Source organism: Hemitrygon akajei, chromosome 2, assembly GCF_048418815.1.
Source record: "Hemitrygon akajei chromosome 2, sHemAka1.3, whole genome shotgun sequence".
In the NCBI taxonomy this organism is placed as follows: domain Eukaryota; kingdom Metazoa; phylum Chordata; class Chondrichthyes; order Myliobatiformes; family Dasyatidae; genus Hemitrygon; species Hemitrygon akajei.
Window position 1 is genome coordinate 88,347,519 of NC_133125.1, and position 21,247 is coordinate 88,368,765.

General features: G+C 38.2%; 1 protein-coding gene across 16 annotated transcripts in view; it reads left to right on the plus strand.

Moving 5' to 3' along the window:
* The window catches only part of LOC140714366 (R3H domain-containing protein 1-like), a 160,318-nt gene that overhangs the window by 89,742 nt on the left and 49,329 nt on the right, over nt 1–21,247 (plus strand). For 12 of the 16 annotated variants that reach the window (XR_012095870.1, XM_073025577.1, XM_073025603.1 and 9 more), the window contains 2 exons: nt 3,977–4,078; nt 6,632–6,874. The exons of 1 other annotated variant lie outside the window; for it this stretch is intronic. Coding sequence is in view for 14 of the 15 variants with exons in the window: in XM_073025577.1 (XP_072881678.1) it covers nt 3,977–4,078; nt 6,632–6,874 (345 nt within the window). In the remaining variant the exon portion in view is untranslated. The remainder of the gene's footprint in view (nt 1–3,976; nt 4,079–6,631; nt 6,875–21,247) is intronic. 3 more of the 16 variants (XM_073025642.1, XM_073025679.1, XM_073025696.1) reach the window with 1 other exon arrangement.

The window sequence follows — 21,247 nt, forward strand, 5'->3', positions numbered from 1 at the left end:
GAACTCAGCAGCCAGGCAGCATCTGTGGGGAAAGAAACGTTTCGGGCTGCGACCTTTTGGCAGGACTGAAGGACCATTGATCATTTGGATTTGCAATAGAAAATGGGTGGAGTCAGATTTGAGATGCATGTTTGTAAAAGACAGGTTGAAATTGAGGATGGATAACTAAAGGCCTGTCTGCATACTTAACAGTTATGACCGGGAATGGACTATTTAAACCTTTCATTTGGGCCTTCCATTCAATTAGATCACTGACTTGTTACAAATATATCAACTACTATTGTGACATTTTCATTTCAAAAATCTCAGCCCCACATTTAGGAAACGTTTCAGGCTTTTGTTTGTTTGAAATGCTGAGCTCTTAAGTTTAACATCCAGCTTCTGTGATGTGGTCCCTTAAGTTGAATGGTATTCCACTGAGACGTAATTAGACCTTGAACATAAGATATGGGGCAGATTGTGTTGGCTACGCTGGTGGCTCACATTGAAACTGCTTGCATCAATTGAGACAGCATTGTTTCTGGAATATCTGCAAATGTGAAATGCTGAAATCCTAAATTTCTAATTGATTTGGAATCAGTGGATCAAATTTTTGTTGTGATTCCTTAGCATTTAAGTTGGAGAAATCACTTCAATCCTGCACCATCATAGATCTGCTCAAGATTCAAAACCACATCAAGTTTGGTGGGGTTGTAGGATTAAGGTTTAGGAGACAAGGGCCAAGAAAGCTCTTTGCTAGTACTATTTTAGCTTTTAATTTAAAATATTTGCTTTTAAATGTTTACAATGAAATTATTTTTAAGTTTCGATTACTTCAATTTTAATTATTTTTTAACTTGGAAGTTATCTTTTGGATGGATTAATGGAATGAAGGGATATGAGATTAGTGCAGGAAGGTGACATTGAGACAATAAATGAGCAATGCTGTTACTGAATGGCAGCATAGCTTCAAAGTGCATAATGAACTGCATGCTCAAGGGATTGTCAGCATCTGTGGAAAGATACTTAATAGTTCAGGTCAAGCTCTTTTTCAGGACTGGTAAAAACATAATATAAGTTTTAAATTGCAAAGAAGGTGATGAAGGAAGGATTTCCTTCTCACAAACCACCAATAAAATGATTGTGGAAATGACTTGTCACTGACAACATTCTGTTTGTCTTCTCATTTTCTGTCCTTTATATCCCTTCCCCACTTTTTTTTGCAAATTAATAATTTTTCCCTGCTCATTGGATGTGCCTTTGACCTGAAATATTAACTGTTGTTTTTCTTTCTGTAGATCCTGTTAGATCTGCTGAGCATGTCCAATATTTTTTTAAATTTCAGATTACAAGCATGTCAAGTATTTTAATTTTCAAAGGATTATATGGTCTTGTGCCATGTTAGTATTTTCTATCCGCAAGCTGATCAACCTGACATCAGTGATGGGGAAGTTGCTAGAATTCTGAGGGACTGGATCTACCAGCATTTGGACAGACAGAATCTAATTAGGAGGAGTCTGCTTGACTTTGTGAGTGGAAAGCCGTGCTTGACAGGGTCTTGCATGGTGGGCTAGACTTGAAGTTAGGCCCTATAGAATCATCCAAGCAGAGCTAGTTAAGTGTGTTCAAAATTGACTCTAGTAGGAAGCAGAGGGTGGTGGTTAAAGGTTGTATCTCAGAATGGAGTTTGATGACTCATGGTGTGCTGCAGAGGTTGGTGTTGGAACCCTTGTTATTCATCATTTAATATAAATCGTTTGGATGTGAACATAGAGTAATGTGCAAAAGTCTTGGGCACATACACATAGCTAGGGTGCCTGAGACTTTTGCACAGTACTGTATTTGTCAATGTGGAGCAGAGTGTGAGCTTGTAAATCTGGCAGAGGGTATTGGGAATGGCATGGTGGAACACTGCAGGATGGCTGTGGGGCAGGTGGCAAAGGAGGAGTGTCAGGGCAAGGGAGTTGGTGTGGATGAAGTCACATCCGGCACTGAGACACCAGAAGTGCTCGTTTGATTCCAAACAATGTTTGTTGATTATTACAGAATGTCTCTCTGGTGCTTCCCATTCCCTCCCCTCTCCCAGCCCCTTCTCTCTCTGTTCAAAATAGAGGCCAGACCCATGTCAGAATCAGGTTTATCGTCAGTAATGATTTTTTTTGTGGCAGTAGAACTGTGCAATACTTAAAGTTACTACAGTACTGTGCAAAGGTCTTAGGCACGCAAGCTATATATATGTGCCTAAGGCTTTTGCACAGTACTGCACAAGGCTTAACTAGTAAGTTGATTATTGTCACAAACTAGGAGGTGTAGTTTTTGGTGAAGAAGGTCATGGTAGATTAGAGGTTCTTGATTATTTAAGGAAGTGGCAATAGTATTTCAATACAGACAACTATGAGGTGATGCACATTGTAAAGTTAAATCAGCATAGGACTTCTACACTGAATGTAAGAGCACTAGGGAGTGTAATGGAATAGAAGGACATAGGCTTTTGACTGCATTGTTCCTTGAAAGCTGTGTCACAGGTAGATAGGGTGGTAAAAATGGCATTTTACGTGCTGGTTTTCATCAGTGAACAGAAAGTATAGGAGTTGGGACATTATGCTACAGTTGTTTAAATTGTTGGTGAGGCCACATTTGGAGTATTGTGTACAGTTTTGGTCCCCTGTTATGGAAAAAATTAGATAAACTGGAAAGGATGCATAATAGATGTATGAAGATGTTATCAGGATAAGAGGACCTGAATTTTAGGGGGAGGTTGGCAAGGTTAGGTGCTTAGTCCTTGGAATGTAGGAAAATGAAGAGTAACCTTCTAGAAATGTTTAAATTATGAAAGGGTTAAGGTGGACAGTATCAGTCTTTTCTTCAGGGTAGGGGAGTCCAAAACAGGGGCATAAATTTAGAGTGAGATGAAAAAGATATAAAAGGGTTCAGAAGGGTAACCTCTTCCATGCGGAGGGTGGTGAGTATATGAAGCAAGCTGCTATAGAGAAAATAGTTGATGGAGGTGCATCGTGTTAACTAAGAAACCCTTGGATGGGTATGTGGAGAGACATTGCCTGGAAGGATATGGGCTGAATGCAGGAGTTTATGACTAGCTGGGTTGGCACCATAGTCAACATGGACTCATTGGGCCAAGGGTCCTGTCTTCCAGCTGTATTGCTCTATGACTTACTGATCTCTTCACTAGCATTTATGATTTTGCACTTGAATCCCTTAAGTATCACTTTCTCACATTCAACTGCATCCGGCAGAAACTTGCTGCCTCATTTCATGAAGGATCCTGACCCTTTGTAATCTTCTGTTTTCACCATTTTGTGACAACTATCCTGGCTTGTTCAGCAAATTTGGATTTAAGGCTCTTCATTCTTTTATCTGTTTTTAACCAGTACTGAGGAAAACTGAAGTCCTATTACAGATCCTAGGCTGATACAGCCAGTTGCATTTTGCTGGAGCAAATTCCTGGAATTTGCTACCTTTGCCATTGCATTGCAGTAATTCAAGACAGTCATAGTCTACCTCGCTGTGCAATGAAATGTTTGTGCTGGCCTGGCAAATGACGACCTCTTCTTTCAAATGAAAAATTGGGAGTAGTTTAGGTGGAATATATGCAGATTAGCTCTCCCTTTTCATGTCACTGACCAGTTCTGTAACAATTACAGTATTTGCCTAAATTTTGTTGCAATGTACTTTCATACGTTCATGCATTCAAGATGCTGTTTTCTGTATAGTATAAGTTAATTGCCTGTATATATTATATAAAACAGCTAAACCATTAAGATTATTTTGAATTTCAAACTATTTTGTTAATTATTTGCTAATATTTAGCATTGAGGTGGCTGATACAACAATAGTATATCAATTAATTTACTGTAGAAGTATTTTTGTAAACTCATTAGTGCAGTAATATCTAAATGTACTTTATGATGCTGCAAAACCATTAGGTTTTATCAAGTTAATGTTGCTGAATTAACTGTGCAAACTGTTGCTTCTTCAGCCAATTCGGGCTCTGCAGTCTTCCTCACAGCCTCTCCAGTACTCTGCGGTCTCTTACCCACCTCAGCTCCTGCCAGTATCACCTACCCAGCAATACACTGTGGTATTGACGCTCAATATTCTTTTCTCATCTTGCAAAAGATCTTCTGGTTTATAAAGTCTTTCTTTTCTCTGCTTATGGTTATTACTTGTGTAATTTGCTTTGTGCTGCTCTTTGTATTTGCCTGATTTAAAAAAAAACAAATTCCTTGATTTATTGCTTTTGTTTTAAAAAGCAAGCTTGTGTATCTGTGTCTAAAATATACTTACAGCCATTATATTTTGAACTTCAGGCCACAAGGGCAAATTCACTTCCTTTTTTAGTGAACAGTTGAAACTCAGATAAGCACGAAATGCTGGAAATACTTAGTTGGTCAGGTTAGGCAGCATTGTGCTGCCTGGCCTGATAATTCCAGCATTCCCTGTGTAAATTTGCATGGTGCTGCCTGCCCTGCATATTTCCAACGTTCCCTATGTATATTTGCATGATGCTCCCTGCCCTGCACATTTCCAACATTCCCTGTGTATATTTTATACCCTTGTATCATTTTGCATTACAGTTAAAACTGGGAGATATTCATATTTAAATATATGCTTAGGATAACTTGGGACAGAGTAACCATAACTTAAGATAGTATCTTCTGTTTGCTACTAGTGTATTTGAGTGCAAAAATTTCAGCTACATGATTAAAGATATCGAATGTGAATTTTTTTTGTTGACATTGTGAATTTGATACAAAGGGATTTGCCTTTTTGAAGAGCAAATTATAGAAGTGTGTTTAATGCATGTTAAGATAATCACAAGAATCATTAATTTTAATATATTGTTTAACTCAATGGCCATGGCCCATAGAGTAGACTCTTCCAAAGCACAGGATGGGCCAATTTCTCAATTGAATAGGACATTCCAGAAAAAATATTTGTAAATTGAACTTGGATAGGAAGGAAGTTTTGTAACTTTTTTCTAAGATGATTATTAAAATATTTGTTTAAATGCCAGATTAAGTTAATTAACATAAAAATGCTAGTACAAGTATTATTATCTCTAAGGGGAAAGGGCATTTTGAAAATACATCATGTTTATCATTTATTATTTAAAATTTTGGAACAGTTCCATATCATAGTAATACCAGTAATTTACTGAGAATGTTAAAAAGCTTGCCTTTGGGTTAGTTTATTGCTGCTGCATTATTTAAATATAAATGGCCTTCATTCATTGTACTAAGATTTATTAATACATTTCTTTGAATTTATACCAAGTAAAACGTAACACATGCAATCTGTGTTGGTGTGTGAGAGATGCAAAATTGTTTGATTTCATGGTTTGGCTCCTTGACTGCTTTTAATAATGCATCACTTAATTAAAGGAGAATAATATTAGACTAAATTATTCAGTTCCCCATATATATCATTTCAAATAAGTGAATCTTCATTCAATTAAAGTATTATTCTCCAATAACCAAGCTAGAAACCAGTGTTTATATGTAAACATTTCATATTTCTTGTTAACTTGAAATTTAAGGAGCCTTTGACATCAGCTTGACTCCTCGAGCTCCCTAGTGTAAATATTAATGGTAAACAGAATACAAAGGTATTTTTTATTATCATGGAGTTGCTGCACTGAGAGTCATGTGAGGATTCAGTAAATCATGTGCAGTACCTAGATAGAAACAGGCACACTTTAAAATTTGCATATTCATGTATTTTGCTTTAAAAAAAATCTATGATTTTATTAGTAAGGCATTCTAAATAGATGTTTTCATTTTGCACCATGACATCAAAAGTTAGTTTCTTTGGAATGGTTCAAATTGCAAATGTTTCTCCATGTGTACAATAACAGTAGTTAACAGGATTTAACCTCTACCGAAAATCTCCGTTTATGGCCCATATGCCTCTCTGTAGCCCACTCAGACATCTGACTGTTCTTCCATACCCTGGGGTCAGTCTGATCTCTGAAATGTTCCTGATAATTTTCTGCCAGCTGTAGAAGCTATAAATTATTTTAATAATTTATAGTATTCAAAAATAAGGTATTAAATTTATGCAGAAAAATTAAAAACTGAGTATCTGATGTACTTTAAAAATTAAAACACCTAACCCAATTAAACAGTTTAAACTCATCATCTCTGTGGTCCACTTGCCTATCTCACTGGGAGGTGGTCCTCTTTGCCAACTATTTCTGAAGGTGGTTTCCTTTCTGTGCCATGTTACAATTGGTGCAGATTCTGAGAGGTGATTTTCCACTGTCCTGTTGATGAAACCTTGCCCACAGTTGGACTAAATGTGAAAAAGTATGGTACTATCTGTTGTCCAGTAAGTCCCAGACAGCACTTGAATGTGCATACTTTAAAATCCAATATTTGCCCTTGTTCAGATGTCTTTGAACCACTGAGCAGGATCTGGCCCTCAATGCCTTCTATCCACAATTCCCTATTTGGTGTATTCTCAATTGTAACAACAGTTTAATGGAGATTAGGTACTTTTACTGCTGTTAAATTTAGTCTTTTTTTTTGTAATGGCTTGATAAACGTCTGCATGCTTTTTGAATTAATATAATGAGAAGGAGTGCCTTTGCTATTCAGTCCTATTTTAATTGCAACTTTTATTATCTATGCAGCAAGAAAGTCTTGGTGCTCAGTTTAGCCAGGTGAGCCTTGGCCGTCAACCATCCACTGAAGTTCCAGATGCCCATACTGCCATATTCCCATCATCACTTGTACTTCAGCCACAGCAACAGCCTGGTTTTATTATGGCATCCCCAGGGCAGCCCCTTCCTTCTCCTGGCTATTCTGCCTCTGGCCCCTCACTTAGCCAACAAGTGCTTCAACAACAGGGATATGTGCAGCAGCCGATTCAGCAGGTAAAAAAAAAAAATCACTTTTTTGTACAGGTCAATAATCAGCTCTTCGGTCTTGCTGACATTGAGTAAGAGTTAGTTGCGGACCACACAACCAGATTTTTACTCGCAATTTTAAATGCTAGTTCATCACACCTTTGATTCAGGCTACACAGTGATGTCATCAGCAAGCATGAATGTGGCATTGGAGCTGTGCTTAGCCACACTGTCATAAATGTAAAGCGAGTAGAGCAGGAAGCTATGCACACAGCCTTGTGGTGCACTTGTGCTGATGGAGATTGTGGAGGAGATGTTGTTGCCAATCTGAACCAACTGAGGCTTGCAAGTGAGGAAATCGAGGATCCAATTGCATAAGGAGTTATTGAGGCCAAGGACTTGTCTCTTATTGATTAGTTTTGAGGGGGTGTGATGGTATTGAATGCCGAGCTATAGTTGATAAGGAGCATCCTGATATATTCATTTTTGTTGTTCGGATGTTCCAGGTTTGAGTAAAGAGCCAATGAGATGGCATTTGTTGTGGGCCTGTTGTGCTAATAGGCCGATCCACCTCTCAGGCAGGAGTTGATGTGTTTCATGACCAACTTCATATGTCATAAAATTTGTTTATTTTTTGCGGCAGAAATGCAGTGCAATACATAGTTCTTACAGTACTGTGCAAAAATCTTAGATTCTTAGCTATATGCATGTGCCTAAGACATTTGCCCAGTAGTGTAGGTATATATGTGACTAATATAAGTTTCCACAGAATGTGCAAGGGAAGCTTAATTGTCCATGACAGCTAACAGCTTTTTAATACAACGTTGACTTTCTTCTTCCCATTAATGTGTGAAAGTGTTAAGGTCATGCAGGAATCAGATTACTTTCATTCAAGTAGAGAGAAACTACAAATGAATGAAGTTCAGAGGGATCAAGTTGTTCAAATGCATCAGGTAGGTCCAACAAGTAGTGAAGAAAGCATGTGGCATTTTGGCTTTGCTGCAAAGATACTGTTGTATTGAATGTTAGTGAGACTGGACCTGGAATATTATGCACAGTTTTGTTCCCCTTGGCTTAAGAGGATAGAGTATTATGGAGGCAGTCCAAAGGCAGTTCCGACTAATTCCTGGTTGAGGAGGATGTCTAGTAAAGGGAGGCTAGATAGTTTCGATCTGTATTCATTGAAGATTGAGTGACCTAATTCAAATATACAATAACTCAAAGGGGACTTGATAGAGATGTTTTCATGAGTAGGACGGTCACAATCTGGAAGACATTTATATGGTAAGGGTCTGGTTATTTCATACTGAGGTGCACAGAAGCTTCATCTCCAAGGTAGTGAATTCCTGTAATGCTCTGTCCCAAAAAGAAGTTAGATCTTTGGATTTAAATATCTGTAAGATTAGGAAATTTAGGGTTTTGTTGTTTGGTACATATTCAAGGGCAGTAGTGGCTTGATGGGTCTGGTGGCTTAATCCTGCTATTTTCTTGTGTTTGTTACCCATGTGTTGAATAATGTGACAAAGTAATGCAAATGTGGAAAAATGGCCATTTTCCACTCACCCCACATGACAAGGTGTGAATTGCATGTTCAAACAAGAGTTGGGAGCTCTGGCATACAAGTTGTAAGCAACATGAAGCCACTAAGAAACTGAGCAATGACTGTGTGTAACGAGAGAGTTCTATTTACCCTTGTAAAATTGTATTGCCATCGCTGAGTCCTCCGCCATCAATATCTGGGTGTTCACTGCTTACCAGCAACTCTGTTTTGACAATCACAAATATTTGGGAAACGAGCAATTCACAGATTGGTGATCCAGCAACGAATGACTTGACTCCTGGCACCTCAAGACCATTCCACAATCCACAAGGTACGCTTGAGTGTGATAGAAATCTCTTTCCTTTTCCCCGTGAGTGTAACTCTGGGAAACTCTCAAGAAGAAGAATGAGGTGTCAGTCCTGCCCGTTGTTCCAGGGTGTATGTACATGTTGCAGATGTGATAGAGGTAGTGGTAAGAGAGGAGGGTAATTGCATTATTACAGGGAACATCATGACAATATGTAGGGAGGATATGCCCACTGAGGATATATTGGTAGAACTTAGAAATAAAAAGAGGTGATCACTTTGGGATTGTACCAGAGAGTCCCCTCCATCCCCCCTGCAATAGCCAGCAGGAATTAAGAGGTCTCAGATAAATGTGGGAATAAAAAAGGTTTATAAAAGGTGATTTTAACCTCTGATATTGACTGGCACTGGCATAGTGCTGAGTGATTGAATCGGACCAGAATTTGAGATCCTCAATGTGTGGAGTAACGCTAAGGTGGGGGTGGGTTTAAACTAATATTTTTCATCTTTATGTAATGTGGATGAATTCTTGGAAGCTGGTAAGTTCAGGGAAGAGAACAGTGATATCCTGAAAATAATAGACCTGTAAGATGAAGATGTTGGTAGTCTTGGGGCACACAAAAATTGGATAAATCCCTGACATCTGACCAAGTTAATCTTATGACACTAGGCAAGAGAAATAATTGATGGGAGAGTGGCAGAAATTTTTTTGTCATCTTTAAGTACAGGTGCAACATTGGAAGAGGGGCAGTTAGTTAATATTGCACCTTTAATTAAGAAGGGTTGCAAGAACAAGTCTGGGAACTACAAGTTGACAAGGCTCATGTCAGTGGTGGGAAAGTTACTGAAGCAGATTCTGAGACTGGAAAAGCACAGACTACATTGCTTCATGTAGATAGATAGATAGATAGATACTTTATTCATCCCCATGGGGAAATTCAACATTTTTTCCAATGTCCCATACACTTATTGTAGCAAAACTAATTACATACAATACTTAACTCAGTAAAAATATGATATGCATCTAAAATCACCCTCTCAAAAAGCATTAATAATAGCTTTTAAAAAGTTCTTAAGTAGTTTACTTAAATACATTGAGTCCTAACCCCGGAACTTTAACATATCTTACTCCTGGCGGTTGAATTGTAAAGCCGAATGGCATTGGGGAGTATTGATCTCTTCATCCTGTCTGAGGAGCATTGCATCGATTTTGTCTCAAGAGTTTAATCATGTTTTTGAAGAATTGACCAGGGAGTTGATGAGAGTAGGACAAAAGACATTTTTACATGGATTTCAGCAAGAGCTTTGACAGAATCTAGAAGGTTGGATCGTCTGTGTTGCCCAGGGTAAGCTAGCCAACTGGATACAAAATTGGCTTGATAGAAGGTGCCAAAGGGTGAAAGTTGGAGGGTTGCTTTTCCAGGTTGGAGGCCTGTGGCCAATGGTGTGCTGCAGGGATTGTACTGCTGTCACAAAACCAAAAAAATACAGATTTCATGACATGGGAGTGATGATATACCTGATTCAGGTACGGGTCTTTGTGGACTGAGTAGGAAGGGGGCAATGAAAGGGGAAATCATGGTTAGGGAAAGGGAAAGGGAAGAGAAACTGCCGCTTGTCCCACTCTTGCCTTATGCAAACAAGCATATACACATGCATATATGCACCCCCAAAACCACCATCACCGCCCCCTGGGAAGTTCTCTTGTTTAAATGCTTTACAAAATTGAATCACAGTGGGCTTAATTTAGCTTTTTAAAAATTTATATACAGATAGATAGACACACACACTTTCGTGTCAAAGTGCTCAAGCCGAGATTTCATGTGAGTTGTTTTTTTTTTAACAGTGGCTTTCTCTTTTCTGCTCCCATAAAACTACAACTGCTGAAGCACCTGGGCAACAGTTGTCTGCGCAGTCTCTCCCTTCTCAGTCACTGAAGCTTGTAACTCCTCTAGAATGGTCATGGGTCTCTTGGTGGCCTCCCTCACTAGTGCCCTTCGTGCACAGTCACGGTTTTTGAGGACAGCCTGCTCGAGGCAGATTTACAGCAGTACCATATTCTTTCCATTTCTTGATGATTGACTTAACTATACTCCAAGGGATATTCAGTGACTTGAAAATTTTCTTATATCCATCTCCTGACTTGTAGTATTCAATAACCTTTTTGTAGAATTGCCTGGTATGTTCTTTTATCTTCATGGTGTAGTTTTTGCCAGGATACTGACTCACCAGCAGTTGGACCTTACTAATACAGGTGTAGTTTTACTACAATCAATTGAAACACCTTGACTGCGCACAGTGATCTCCATTTAACTAATTAAGAGACTTCTAAAACCAATTGGCTGCACCAGTGATGATTTGGAGTGTCATTTTAAAGGGGATGTATACTTGAGTAATCAATTATTTTGTTTTATATTTGTAATTAATTTAGATCTCTTTGTTGCAATTTGTTTTCACTTTGACATAAAAGGGTCTTTTTCTGTTGATCAGTGTTTTAAAAAAAAGCCAAATTAAATCCATTGTTTTTCAATGTTGTAAAACAATGAAACATGAAAACTTCCGGGGGGGGGGGGGTGAATACTTTTTATTGGCACTATATGTATGTATGTATGTAAATATGTACAAAGACTCACATCCATGTGTTCAAGATTTTTCAGACAGTTAAAAGTTTCAGGAATGGAATTTCAGAACTTCATTGTCTGGATTATTATGCTTTGATCCAGTAGCTAAATTATCTCCAATATTTTCTCATTCAACTCTTAAGATAGCAAATTTTTGCCTTCAAATTGAGCAGCTTTGTAAATCAATCAGTTGTATTTCAAAATTATCCAAATCAATCCACTGCAACATTTCCAAATCAATTTATTTAATGTTACACTGTCTGCATACTTCATAAATTTTGCAGTTTTTCAAATGAACTGAACTAATCTTGAAGAAAATTGTTCAATAGTTGAACCAATGATGCACAAAAATTGCATTGAAAGGCTCTGAAAGTCTGTCTTTTCAGGAATTCCAATTTTTTTTTAAAGGTTTGGGACATATTTAAAAGTGCCATTTTTGCCATCACATTTAAGTAGTTCCAGTTTGATTTCAAAGGCTTTTACAATATCAAACAAACATAACATTGTGATTTGCCTGAATTCTGTAATTCGGTGCTCAAGTCGCTTAAATGTGAGGAGAAATTTGCAAAAAAATGCCCATCTGTAAATCTACACAAAGCCATGTCATTCTTAACAAGAAGCTTTTGCATTTGTCAAAAAAAGATGATTTTATCCACTCAATAAATCTTTCAAGGTCAGAGCCATCACTAAACCAATAAACATTGTTGCATGTGGGTAGTCCCATGTACAACAAATTCACCTCTTTCAGAGCACACCAAGAAATAAAATTAATTACCTTGTGACAGTTTTCAACTCTCCAAGTTCCTTAAGGCCAGCTTTTCCACACAAAGCCTTCTCGTTTACCGTGCAATGTCAGTGGATGTCCAACAGATGGACAAAACCTGTCCTGCCAATCATGCTGGGTGCACTATTAATTGTCATTGAAACTATTTTTGAAAGGTTGACTTGTCGAACAGACAATTCTTTTACTGCTCCTTACATATTTAAATCCCTGTGGTTGTTTAGGTTATGTTACCATGTTAACCAGTTTTTCGCAAAGAACTTCCATCACCTCTACAAAATCGAGCAATAATGTCTAGCCTAGCTGATGATGTAACATTGGTGCTCTCGTCAAGACAAGTAGAAGTAAATCCACATGAACAAATATCTTTTGTTATTTGGTCTGCTACATTTGTTTCCATCATTAATATTCAAGCTTTTACTAGCAAGGCCTTAATGTGCTGAATATTTTTTATTTTTTCTGGAAAATTGTCAAAAAAGAGAGTGCTCTCTAGCCATGATTCTGTAACATATTACTCATCACACAGTGGTTTTCTGTGTTGAGCAGCAATCTTTGAAGCCTCAAAACTAGCAGCAACTGTGTTGGAAATTGTTGTAATAACTGACAACAAAAGCATTTTTTGTTGCTGTTTTCTTGAAATGTGTTCCTTTTGTTCTTGCTCATTTTCATCACAATGCCATTTATAAAGTTTCATAATTCTGCCTTAGGGAGGAAATCCTGCACAGCATTACATTGGAACGTATTGCATAATGTTTCATCATAAACACGAAGTTCTGCAGATGCTGGAAATCCAGAATAACACACACAATGCTGGAGGAACTCATTAGTCAGGCAGCATTTTGCTATGGGGAGGAATAAACAGTTGATGTTTTGGGCTGAAACCCTTCATCAAGAATGTTTTATCACCTTACACTCCACCACTCTGAAAATCTCTGCTGTTTCTTCAGTTTGAATATTTTTGTTTCTTTAGTGTATGTAATATTCTGAACAAGCGGTAAAGGGTAGAGGCTTCTGAAAATTATCTCACCAGTAAACTTACAATAATATAGTTCAACTAATATTTATATTTTTACAATGAACTATTTGTATCCATGGTGATATATACAGTATTTACCATTATTATCAATGAATATCCAGTGTTCACACAAATGACAGAAGAAGAAATACAAACAGTGCAAACCCAATGCCAACTGGCCCAACCATTTACTATCTAAATACTCGTGTACACCCGGTTTGCAAGAGTTTCAAAATGTATCAATCATCCAACACCAAATGTTCTCACAACCATCTAGTTGGCATCAAGAAGCGAAAGCCATTTCCTGTGAAAACATCTCACTGCTCTCCTGTTGTAATATATCATTCACTGGCAATAAGCATTATCATTACGTATCTTTGTATCACTGCTTTAAAGAATCAAGGGGTGGCACTGCATGCTGTGTGCCAACAAAATGTTTGGTGCCGTAGGTTCAGTGCTTTAAACCATATAGGAAAAAAGATGGCTCTACCCTTAAAGCTACAATGTTTTTCATCTTCCACTGTTGCTTAGATTCTGGAATGGTCTCCAGATTAGAAAGTGACAAACTGTGACCCAGATAGTGGATTAAATATATAGCCACTTTGTCTAATTATCATAGGGGAAATGTGAACATTTGTTGTCAAGGAAAGCTAGCAATGTGATTGGATGGGATAAAGAAAAGTATTTGACATCATTGCCTTTTTTTTTAAGGTTGTTATAAAAGAGTAACTAAGTGAACTGGTGTTTTAATTTTCAACGGTATTATAATGAAAGTTGCACACAATTAAGGATCTTAAGATTGGTACTATATTGTTTAGATTAAGGATTTATTAATGGACATAACAGAATGGGAGTCATTAGATTATTTTTGGGCTGATAAACTAACTTTACATTCTGCTTGGGTTAGGAGACTTTGTGTAATGTATCCAAGTTTGCTGATGGTGAGCTGCATGTGAATTATGGGGTGGACTTAAGAGGTTATTCATAAAGAACAATAAAAATGTAGAATATTTTTAAAGTGAGACTCTTGGTGTTCAGGAGGACCTTTGTATCCTTGTGCCTGACTTGCATAGTCAATAAGTAAAGCAAATTTATTTCAGAGAAATTTTCCTGTAGGGGTAACTTGTTTATTGTAATTATGCAATACCTTGGTGAGATCAGAATATAGTATGCAAAAGTGGAGTGCAATGAATATTAACTAATCTAATTTCTGGAATGAAGGGTTTGTTTTCTTAATGAAGCACTGAGTAAAACTAAGGTTTATTTCCTTACTAAAAAGGTAATGGCTTGTCCTCGGGTTGAATGGCTGTGTATATGAGTGGGTGGGAGGAATGGGAAAGGGTCTCGTTTTGCTGGTGTTCTTCTGTGGAACATTGTGGGCATGTAATGTTGGTGTTGCAATGTGTGGCAGTACTTGTGGGCTGCCCCTGTGCTGGTTGTTAACAATGGATTTCAATGTAGATGTGATAAATTGAGTTCAGATTCATAGTTATAAAGAACAGCTTGGGAGGAACATGTTACCCTCTTGAAAACTGATGACAGTAGTGTTGTTGATTTACCATCTGTATTTGCGAGACAAAACTTCCTGTGAAATTGATACTAAGTTAAGGATACAGACATAACAAAATTAATATTAGGCTATTTGCAGTTATGGGTATATAATAAATGATGAATATATAGAAAAGTGACTTGATTTTAAGTGGGTGGAAGAAAGTGATTGACTCAGTGTCAGTTTTATTATTACTGACTTATGTGACATGCATCTCGTGCAACGACACGTCGGCATTAATTACAGAATATTACAAAAACAAAGGAGGTAGTGTTCATGGGCTGTTCAGAAATCTGATGGTCGGGAGTGGGGGGGGGGGAAGAGAAGCTGTTTTGAATCATTTAATATTGGTCTTGAAGGTCTTGTACTCCTTCCGGATGTTTATTTTTTTTTGAGAAGAGGACTTGGCCTGTGTGGTGGAGATCCTTGGTGATGGACGCAGCTTTCTTGATACACTGCTTCTTGAAGATGCCTTCAATGGTGGGGTGGGTTGTGCCCATGATAGAGCTGGCTGAGTCTACAACCCTCTGCAGACATTTGTGATCCTGTGCACTGGAACCTCCAAACTAGGCTGTGATGCTACCAGGCAGAATGCTCCCCATCGTACATCTGGTTTGCCTTTGTCCTTGTTCTGCCATTCAGTAAGATCAAGGGTAGTCTTTTACCTTAGCACCACTGCCCTGCACTAACTTCATACTCACAGATGCCCTTGATATCTTAAAAAATATACATCTTCGTTTTGAATATAGCCAGTGATTGAGCTACTACTGCCCTCTTGGGTAGAACATTTCAAAGACTCACTACCTACTGATAAGAAAGTTCTCCTTATCTGTGTCCTGATTTTGCATCCATTTCTTTTGGCATATTGATACCACCAAAGAGAATGTGATTCCCACATCTACCCAGTCAAGCCCTGTAAGAATTTTGTAAGTTTCAAATGTTATCTTTCATTTTTTTTAAGTTCTGGAATTATTGATACATTTTGCTTTATCTCTTGTATGACAAATCAGCCTTCCCAGTATCAGCTTGGTGATCTTGTGCTGCACTTTCTTTCGGTCAGAATTATGTCCTTCCTTAGATAGAAAACATATTCCAGTTGTGGATCACCATAGCCATATACAATTGGACCAAAGCACTTTTATATTCAAATTCCCTTCCAATGAAGGCCATTGTATTGGTGATGGATGCAGCTTTCTTGAAACACTGCTTTTTGAAGATGCCTTCAATCATGGGGAGGGTTGTGCCCATAATAGGGCTGGCTGAGTCTATCTCTGTCTTCCTACTTGTTTGCTTTAAGAAAAAATTCCAGTAATTTGTGCAGAAGGGGGTCTCGGTCTGAAATGTTGACTGTTTATTTCCTTCCATGGACATTGCCTGGGCCTGCTGAGCTCCCCCAGCTATGCGTGTGTTGCTTGGCTTCCTCTTTGATCCACTTGTTTTTATAGCAAATCAACTGTTTATAGCCAAAGAAGCATTCAAACTGTTGTCAAGTGTTGCCAGTGACTATATTGCATATGAGAAGATTTGGTTTGTCACAAAGACCAGCAGATTTCTCCAGGTGTACCATAGAGGGCATTCTGACTGTTTGCACCAGTCTCTGGTATGGAGATGCCAATGCACAGGATCAGAAAAAGAGACTAAGTGCTGTTAAACACAGCTAGCTCAATCGAGTCTCCCCACCATCAAGGAGATCTTCAAAAGGCGATGTTTCAAGAAGGCAACATTGATCATTAAGGACCCTTGACATACAAGACGTGCCCTCTTCTCTGGGGTGGGGGGGTGGGGTGGCGAGAGGGCAGAAGAGCCTGAAGACACACACTCAGTGTTTTAGGAACAGCTGCTTTCTGAAAGATCCAGGAACGCTATCACTATTTTGCTCTCTTGCACTGTTTACATTTTTATATTTTTCATCACTTTAGATGTATAATTGTGCATTTAACTTGTTGTGTTATTGAGTATACTAAATTATAATACGCAAGACTTACTACTCACAGAAGATTAATTCATGACACTAACTCTGACAATGTAGTCTTTATTTACCTCTGAACTCTGGGTCTTGCTTTTGTGATGGTTGCTCTGAAGATGGTGTTTATATCTTTTCTGCTTAATCAAGACCCTCGTGGTTCTGAGATAGTTCATTCAGGGGTTGAGTAATTAAGTCGTATCTGCTGCATTTTTCCCTAATCTTAGTCACATTTACAACCATGTCTACTCTATTAATCTTTTATCTACCCCGAATTTGCTTAGTCAGTTGTTTGGTTCCACTTCCTTTCTCCCAATAGTTGATGCTGATGTGAAGTGGGCTTGTCTCTTAATGTTTTGTAGAGTTTTAGCTGCTGGCCACAGCATGAGCACCAATACTTCTCAGTCTCACCATTTTCCCAAGTGGATGACCTCACATTTTTCCACTTCATATTTCATTCAGAATACCCTTGGCCATTCAGTTGCACTGTTTATATTTTACTGAAGTCCTTCTGCATGCTTCTCATAGTTCATATCATTGGGGAAACTTGGATAATTTACATATGATACCCTTATTTGAATCGTGGGTGCAGATTGTGAAATTTGGGGTGCCGCCACCAATCATAACTTCCCAGCTAGAAATGACCTATTTATTCCAAATCCCTGTTTTCATTCTTTAATTGACCCTAGAGCTGTGTGTGCTAATCTCTTGTATAGCTCCTTATGTGAAGGGCTTTTGCAAGATCAAGCACATTAAGTTAGTTAAGTTCATCTTCATTCAACGTCTCTGTATACATGTGTACCGCCAAATGAAACACCATTCCTCAGAATCAAGGTGCACACCACAAGTTTCAAAAGTAAACAGTATAACGCTATTGGCGCTTCATGCGTGATATTACTTGATGTAATTAGTTCATTGTTATTTATTCTGCTTGAAGCCGCTCAAAATATTTCCAAGACTAGTCATGTATTCTCTTTTCATGTGTCGATATTGACTCTGCACAATCCTCCATTTCTAAGAGCCTTCTTACCACTTCCTAAATAGTTGTTGCATATTAAAATAACTTGTCTGAGAAAAAGTTTTTGTCTTCCTCAAATGCTGTTGTTATATTTGCTGCTTTCTAAACTGTGCAAAAGGCTGTTGTTTTGCCTAGGGACTTTTCACCTCAAATTCTGTTAATTTCTGTAATTGTAACTATAATAATGCTCATTTAAATCTAGTGCCATTAAGTTTTCTGTATCTTCAGTGAAATTATTTCTTTACCTTGACCTTATTTTCCAGTATAACTTTTTCTGTCTCAATCCATAAGGAACCCAAATGAACTCACTTTGTACGTGTCTTACCATTTTATTCTACTTTTTCCCCCATCAATGTGTTAATCCTCTGAGTTCTGAAATCTTCCCAGTCCTTGGGTTTCTGCTCTTATTTCTGGCAGTGTGCATGTGCCTTTTCCTTTGATCTAATACTGTCCTTAGTTTCTTTTGATAGCTGCAGCTGGATCAAATTGTTGATTTCCTTTGTCCTAAACGAGCACTTGTAAACTAATTATTAATTCGTTTAATGCCTGTCATTGCTTTTTGTTTGCATAACTTTTAATGTAGCTTCATGGTACCTCAAGATGTAATTTGCCTTACTCAGAGTTAAGACCTCAGTTTTAAATTAAACAAAATACTTTGAATTCGTATGCAGAGAACTATATTATGATATCATTTCTGTCATCTCTTTTACAGCTTTGAGACATCCAAATACCCTGCACAGGCAATGAAATATGTATAGCTACACTGCAGTGTCCTAAACGATAATGTAATTCTTTTGCCTCATTTTAAAAGAAGAACAAGTTTAAAACCAAAACAATTTCGAACGAAACCTCTATCAAATCTTCCTTCATTCGCCCTTGAGCATAGAAAATTTAGTGGAGTTTTGATTGAGGAATACAATATGAGTGGTATTGGCAGAGGCTTTTCCACTCAGGTTAGGTGAGACTAGAACTAAGTGTCATGGGTTAAGACTGAAAAGGGAAATGTTTAAGGGGAACATGAGGGGGGGAGCTTCTTCACTCAGAGTGGTGAGAGTGTGGAACAAGCTGCCAGCAGAAGTGGTGGATATGTGTTTCAATATTTTAAGAGAAATTTGGATAGTTAAATGGCTGGGAGGGATATAGAGGGCTATGGTCAGGCTGCAGGTTGATGGAACTGGGCAGATTAACAGTTTTGGCACAGAATAAGTGTGCCGAGAGGACAGTTACTGTGCTGTAGTGTTCTATGAGTTTAAACCCTGGAAAACAGATTTTGCCAATTTGCTCGTTAATAACTGCAAAGAACAAAAAGCAGGAAGTAAAATGTTGTAGGCTCGCATAAGTTCCCTCCAATCTTAGTAGATCAAAGAGGCCACAAATACATTTATTGAGGGTAGCTCATGCATGACTAAGCTGATTGACATTTTGAAGAGATGACTGAAGCAGTGGCCAGAATAATGTCAAATGCCTTCTAGAATTTACATCTTTTGATGAGGTTCGTCAGTAGATGCTGTTATAAGATCTAAAGACTTGTGCAATTGAAAGGAAATGGTTGTAAAATTGACTGACCAGGCTTAAGGTAACTGGCAGATCCTCTAAAAGGCAAGGCATGACAGTAGCAATGCGGATGGAGCAGTAAATTAAGGTCTTGGGCAAAACCGTGGCAAATGATTTATTTTTTGTTACTAATATTGTGCTTTAAAAAATTTTTTTTCAGTTGTGTTACTAAATTACTGTTGGGATCAGCTGTGCTTGTCACTGGTAATTATATCACTGAGCATGATAGGAGAATGAGCAAAGAATCAGCAGGTGGAATACCATGTCAGGAAGTATCTGGTCATGCACTTTGGTAGAAGGAAAAAAAGCATAGACTATTTTTTAAACGGAGCAAGTTCAAAAATCAGAGATGCAAAGGGAGTTTTTGTGTAGGATTCCCTGAAGGTTAACTTCCAGGTTGAATTGTTGGTAAGGAAGGCAAATGCAATGTTAGCATTCATTTCGAGAGGACTAGAATATAAAAGCAAGGGTATAATGCTGAGGCTTTAAAAGGCACTGGTGAGACCTCACTTGGTGTGTTGTGATCAGTTATAGGCCCTTTAGCTAATAAAGGATGTGCGGACATTGGAGAGTTCAGAAGAAGTTCACAAGAATGATTCTGAAAAAGAAAGGGTAATTGTGGCTGAAAGGGTTAGCAGGCTGTGGAAGCCAGGTCATTGGGGTGGAGGTTGATAGGTTCTTGAATAGTCAGGGCGTGGAAGGTTATGGGGAGAAGGCAGGAGAATGGGGTTCAGCCATGATGAAATGGTGGAGCAGACTTGATGAGCTGAATGGCCAAATTCTGCTCTTGTCTCTTCTGGTATTGTGGAAAAAAACCAAAATCTACCAGAAAACTATTCCAAAATGCACAGACTGTCCACTCATTTACTCCTGTAGAATGTCTATGATGAGTCTTGTCAGCCATTAGATTGAAACAGGACTATGTGCAAGTGTGAGCTCATGAGTTTTTTTTATAAAATAGATAAATTTATTTTAAAAAGGTCCATTTAAATTGGAAGGAACCAGTGGATAACTGATACTACAGCCACATTATTTTAGCAAAGTGTAGTTTCTCCAGTGGGAAAAAGGAATGAATAGAACACAAGATTAAAGACCAAGAGCAAAACTAGGCCATTTGGCCTATCAGGTCTGCTCCACCATTCAGTCATGGCTCATTTCTTTTCCTTCTCAACCCCATTCTCCTGCCTTTGATGCAAGAATCTATCAGCCTCTGCTTTAAACCTAGCCAGTGGCTTGGCCTCCACAGCCATGTGTGGCAATGAATTCCACAGATTCACCATCCTCTAGCCAAATAAATTTCTCCTCATCTCTGTTCTAAAGGGGCATCGTTCTATTCTGAGGCTGTGCTCCCTGCTCCTTGGCTTCCATTATTGAAGGCATCCTCTCCATGTCTACACTATACAGCCTATTCAATATTCAGTGGGTTTCATGATTAACAAGTTGCCACAATTAACATTGTTGCAAACAGATATGTATGAAGTTAAAGTTAATCAGCCACTTAGAGCAATGCAGTCATTGGGTTTGATTGACAGAGGAATTGGTATTGGTTTATTATTGTCATGTGCAATGAAGTACTTTTGTTTTCATGCCATCCAACCAGGCATTCCATATTAATATATATCAAGGGATTAAGGAGGAGAATGTAATTCAGTGTATCATGTTATAATTACAGAGAAAATGCAGTGCATGTAGACAATGCAAGGGCCACAGAGGTAGATTGGGAGATCAAGAGTTCCTCTTGTAGTACATGAGAAGTCCATTCGAGACAGCAAAATGGAAGCTGTCATTGAGCTTAGTGACACATACTCTCAAGCTTTTGCATGCTGTACCTGATCGAAGAGGGTAAAGGCTGATTTATACTTCTGATATACTTCAGAGGATGCTTGAGAGATTTGACTATGTTGGCTGCTTTCCCAAAGCAGCAGCAAGTGTATATGGACCCAATGGAGGAGAAGCTAGATTTTGTGATCATTCATAGCTACAATTTCTTGTGGTCTTGGGCAGTGCAGTTGCCATAACAAGCCATGATCCATCCAGATACCGCCATGCTTTC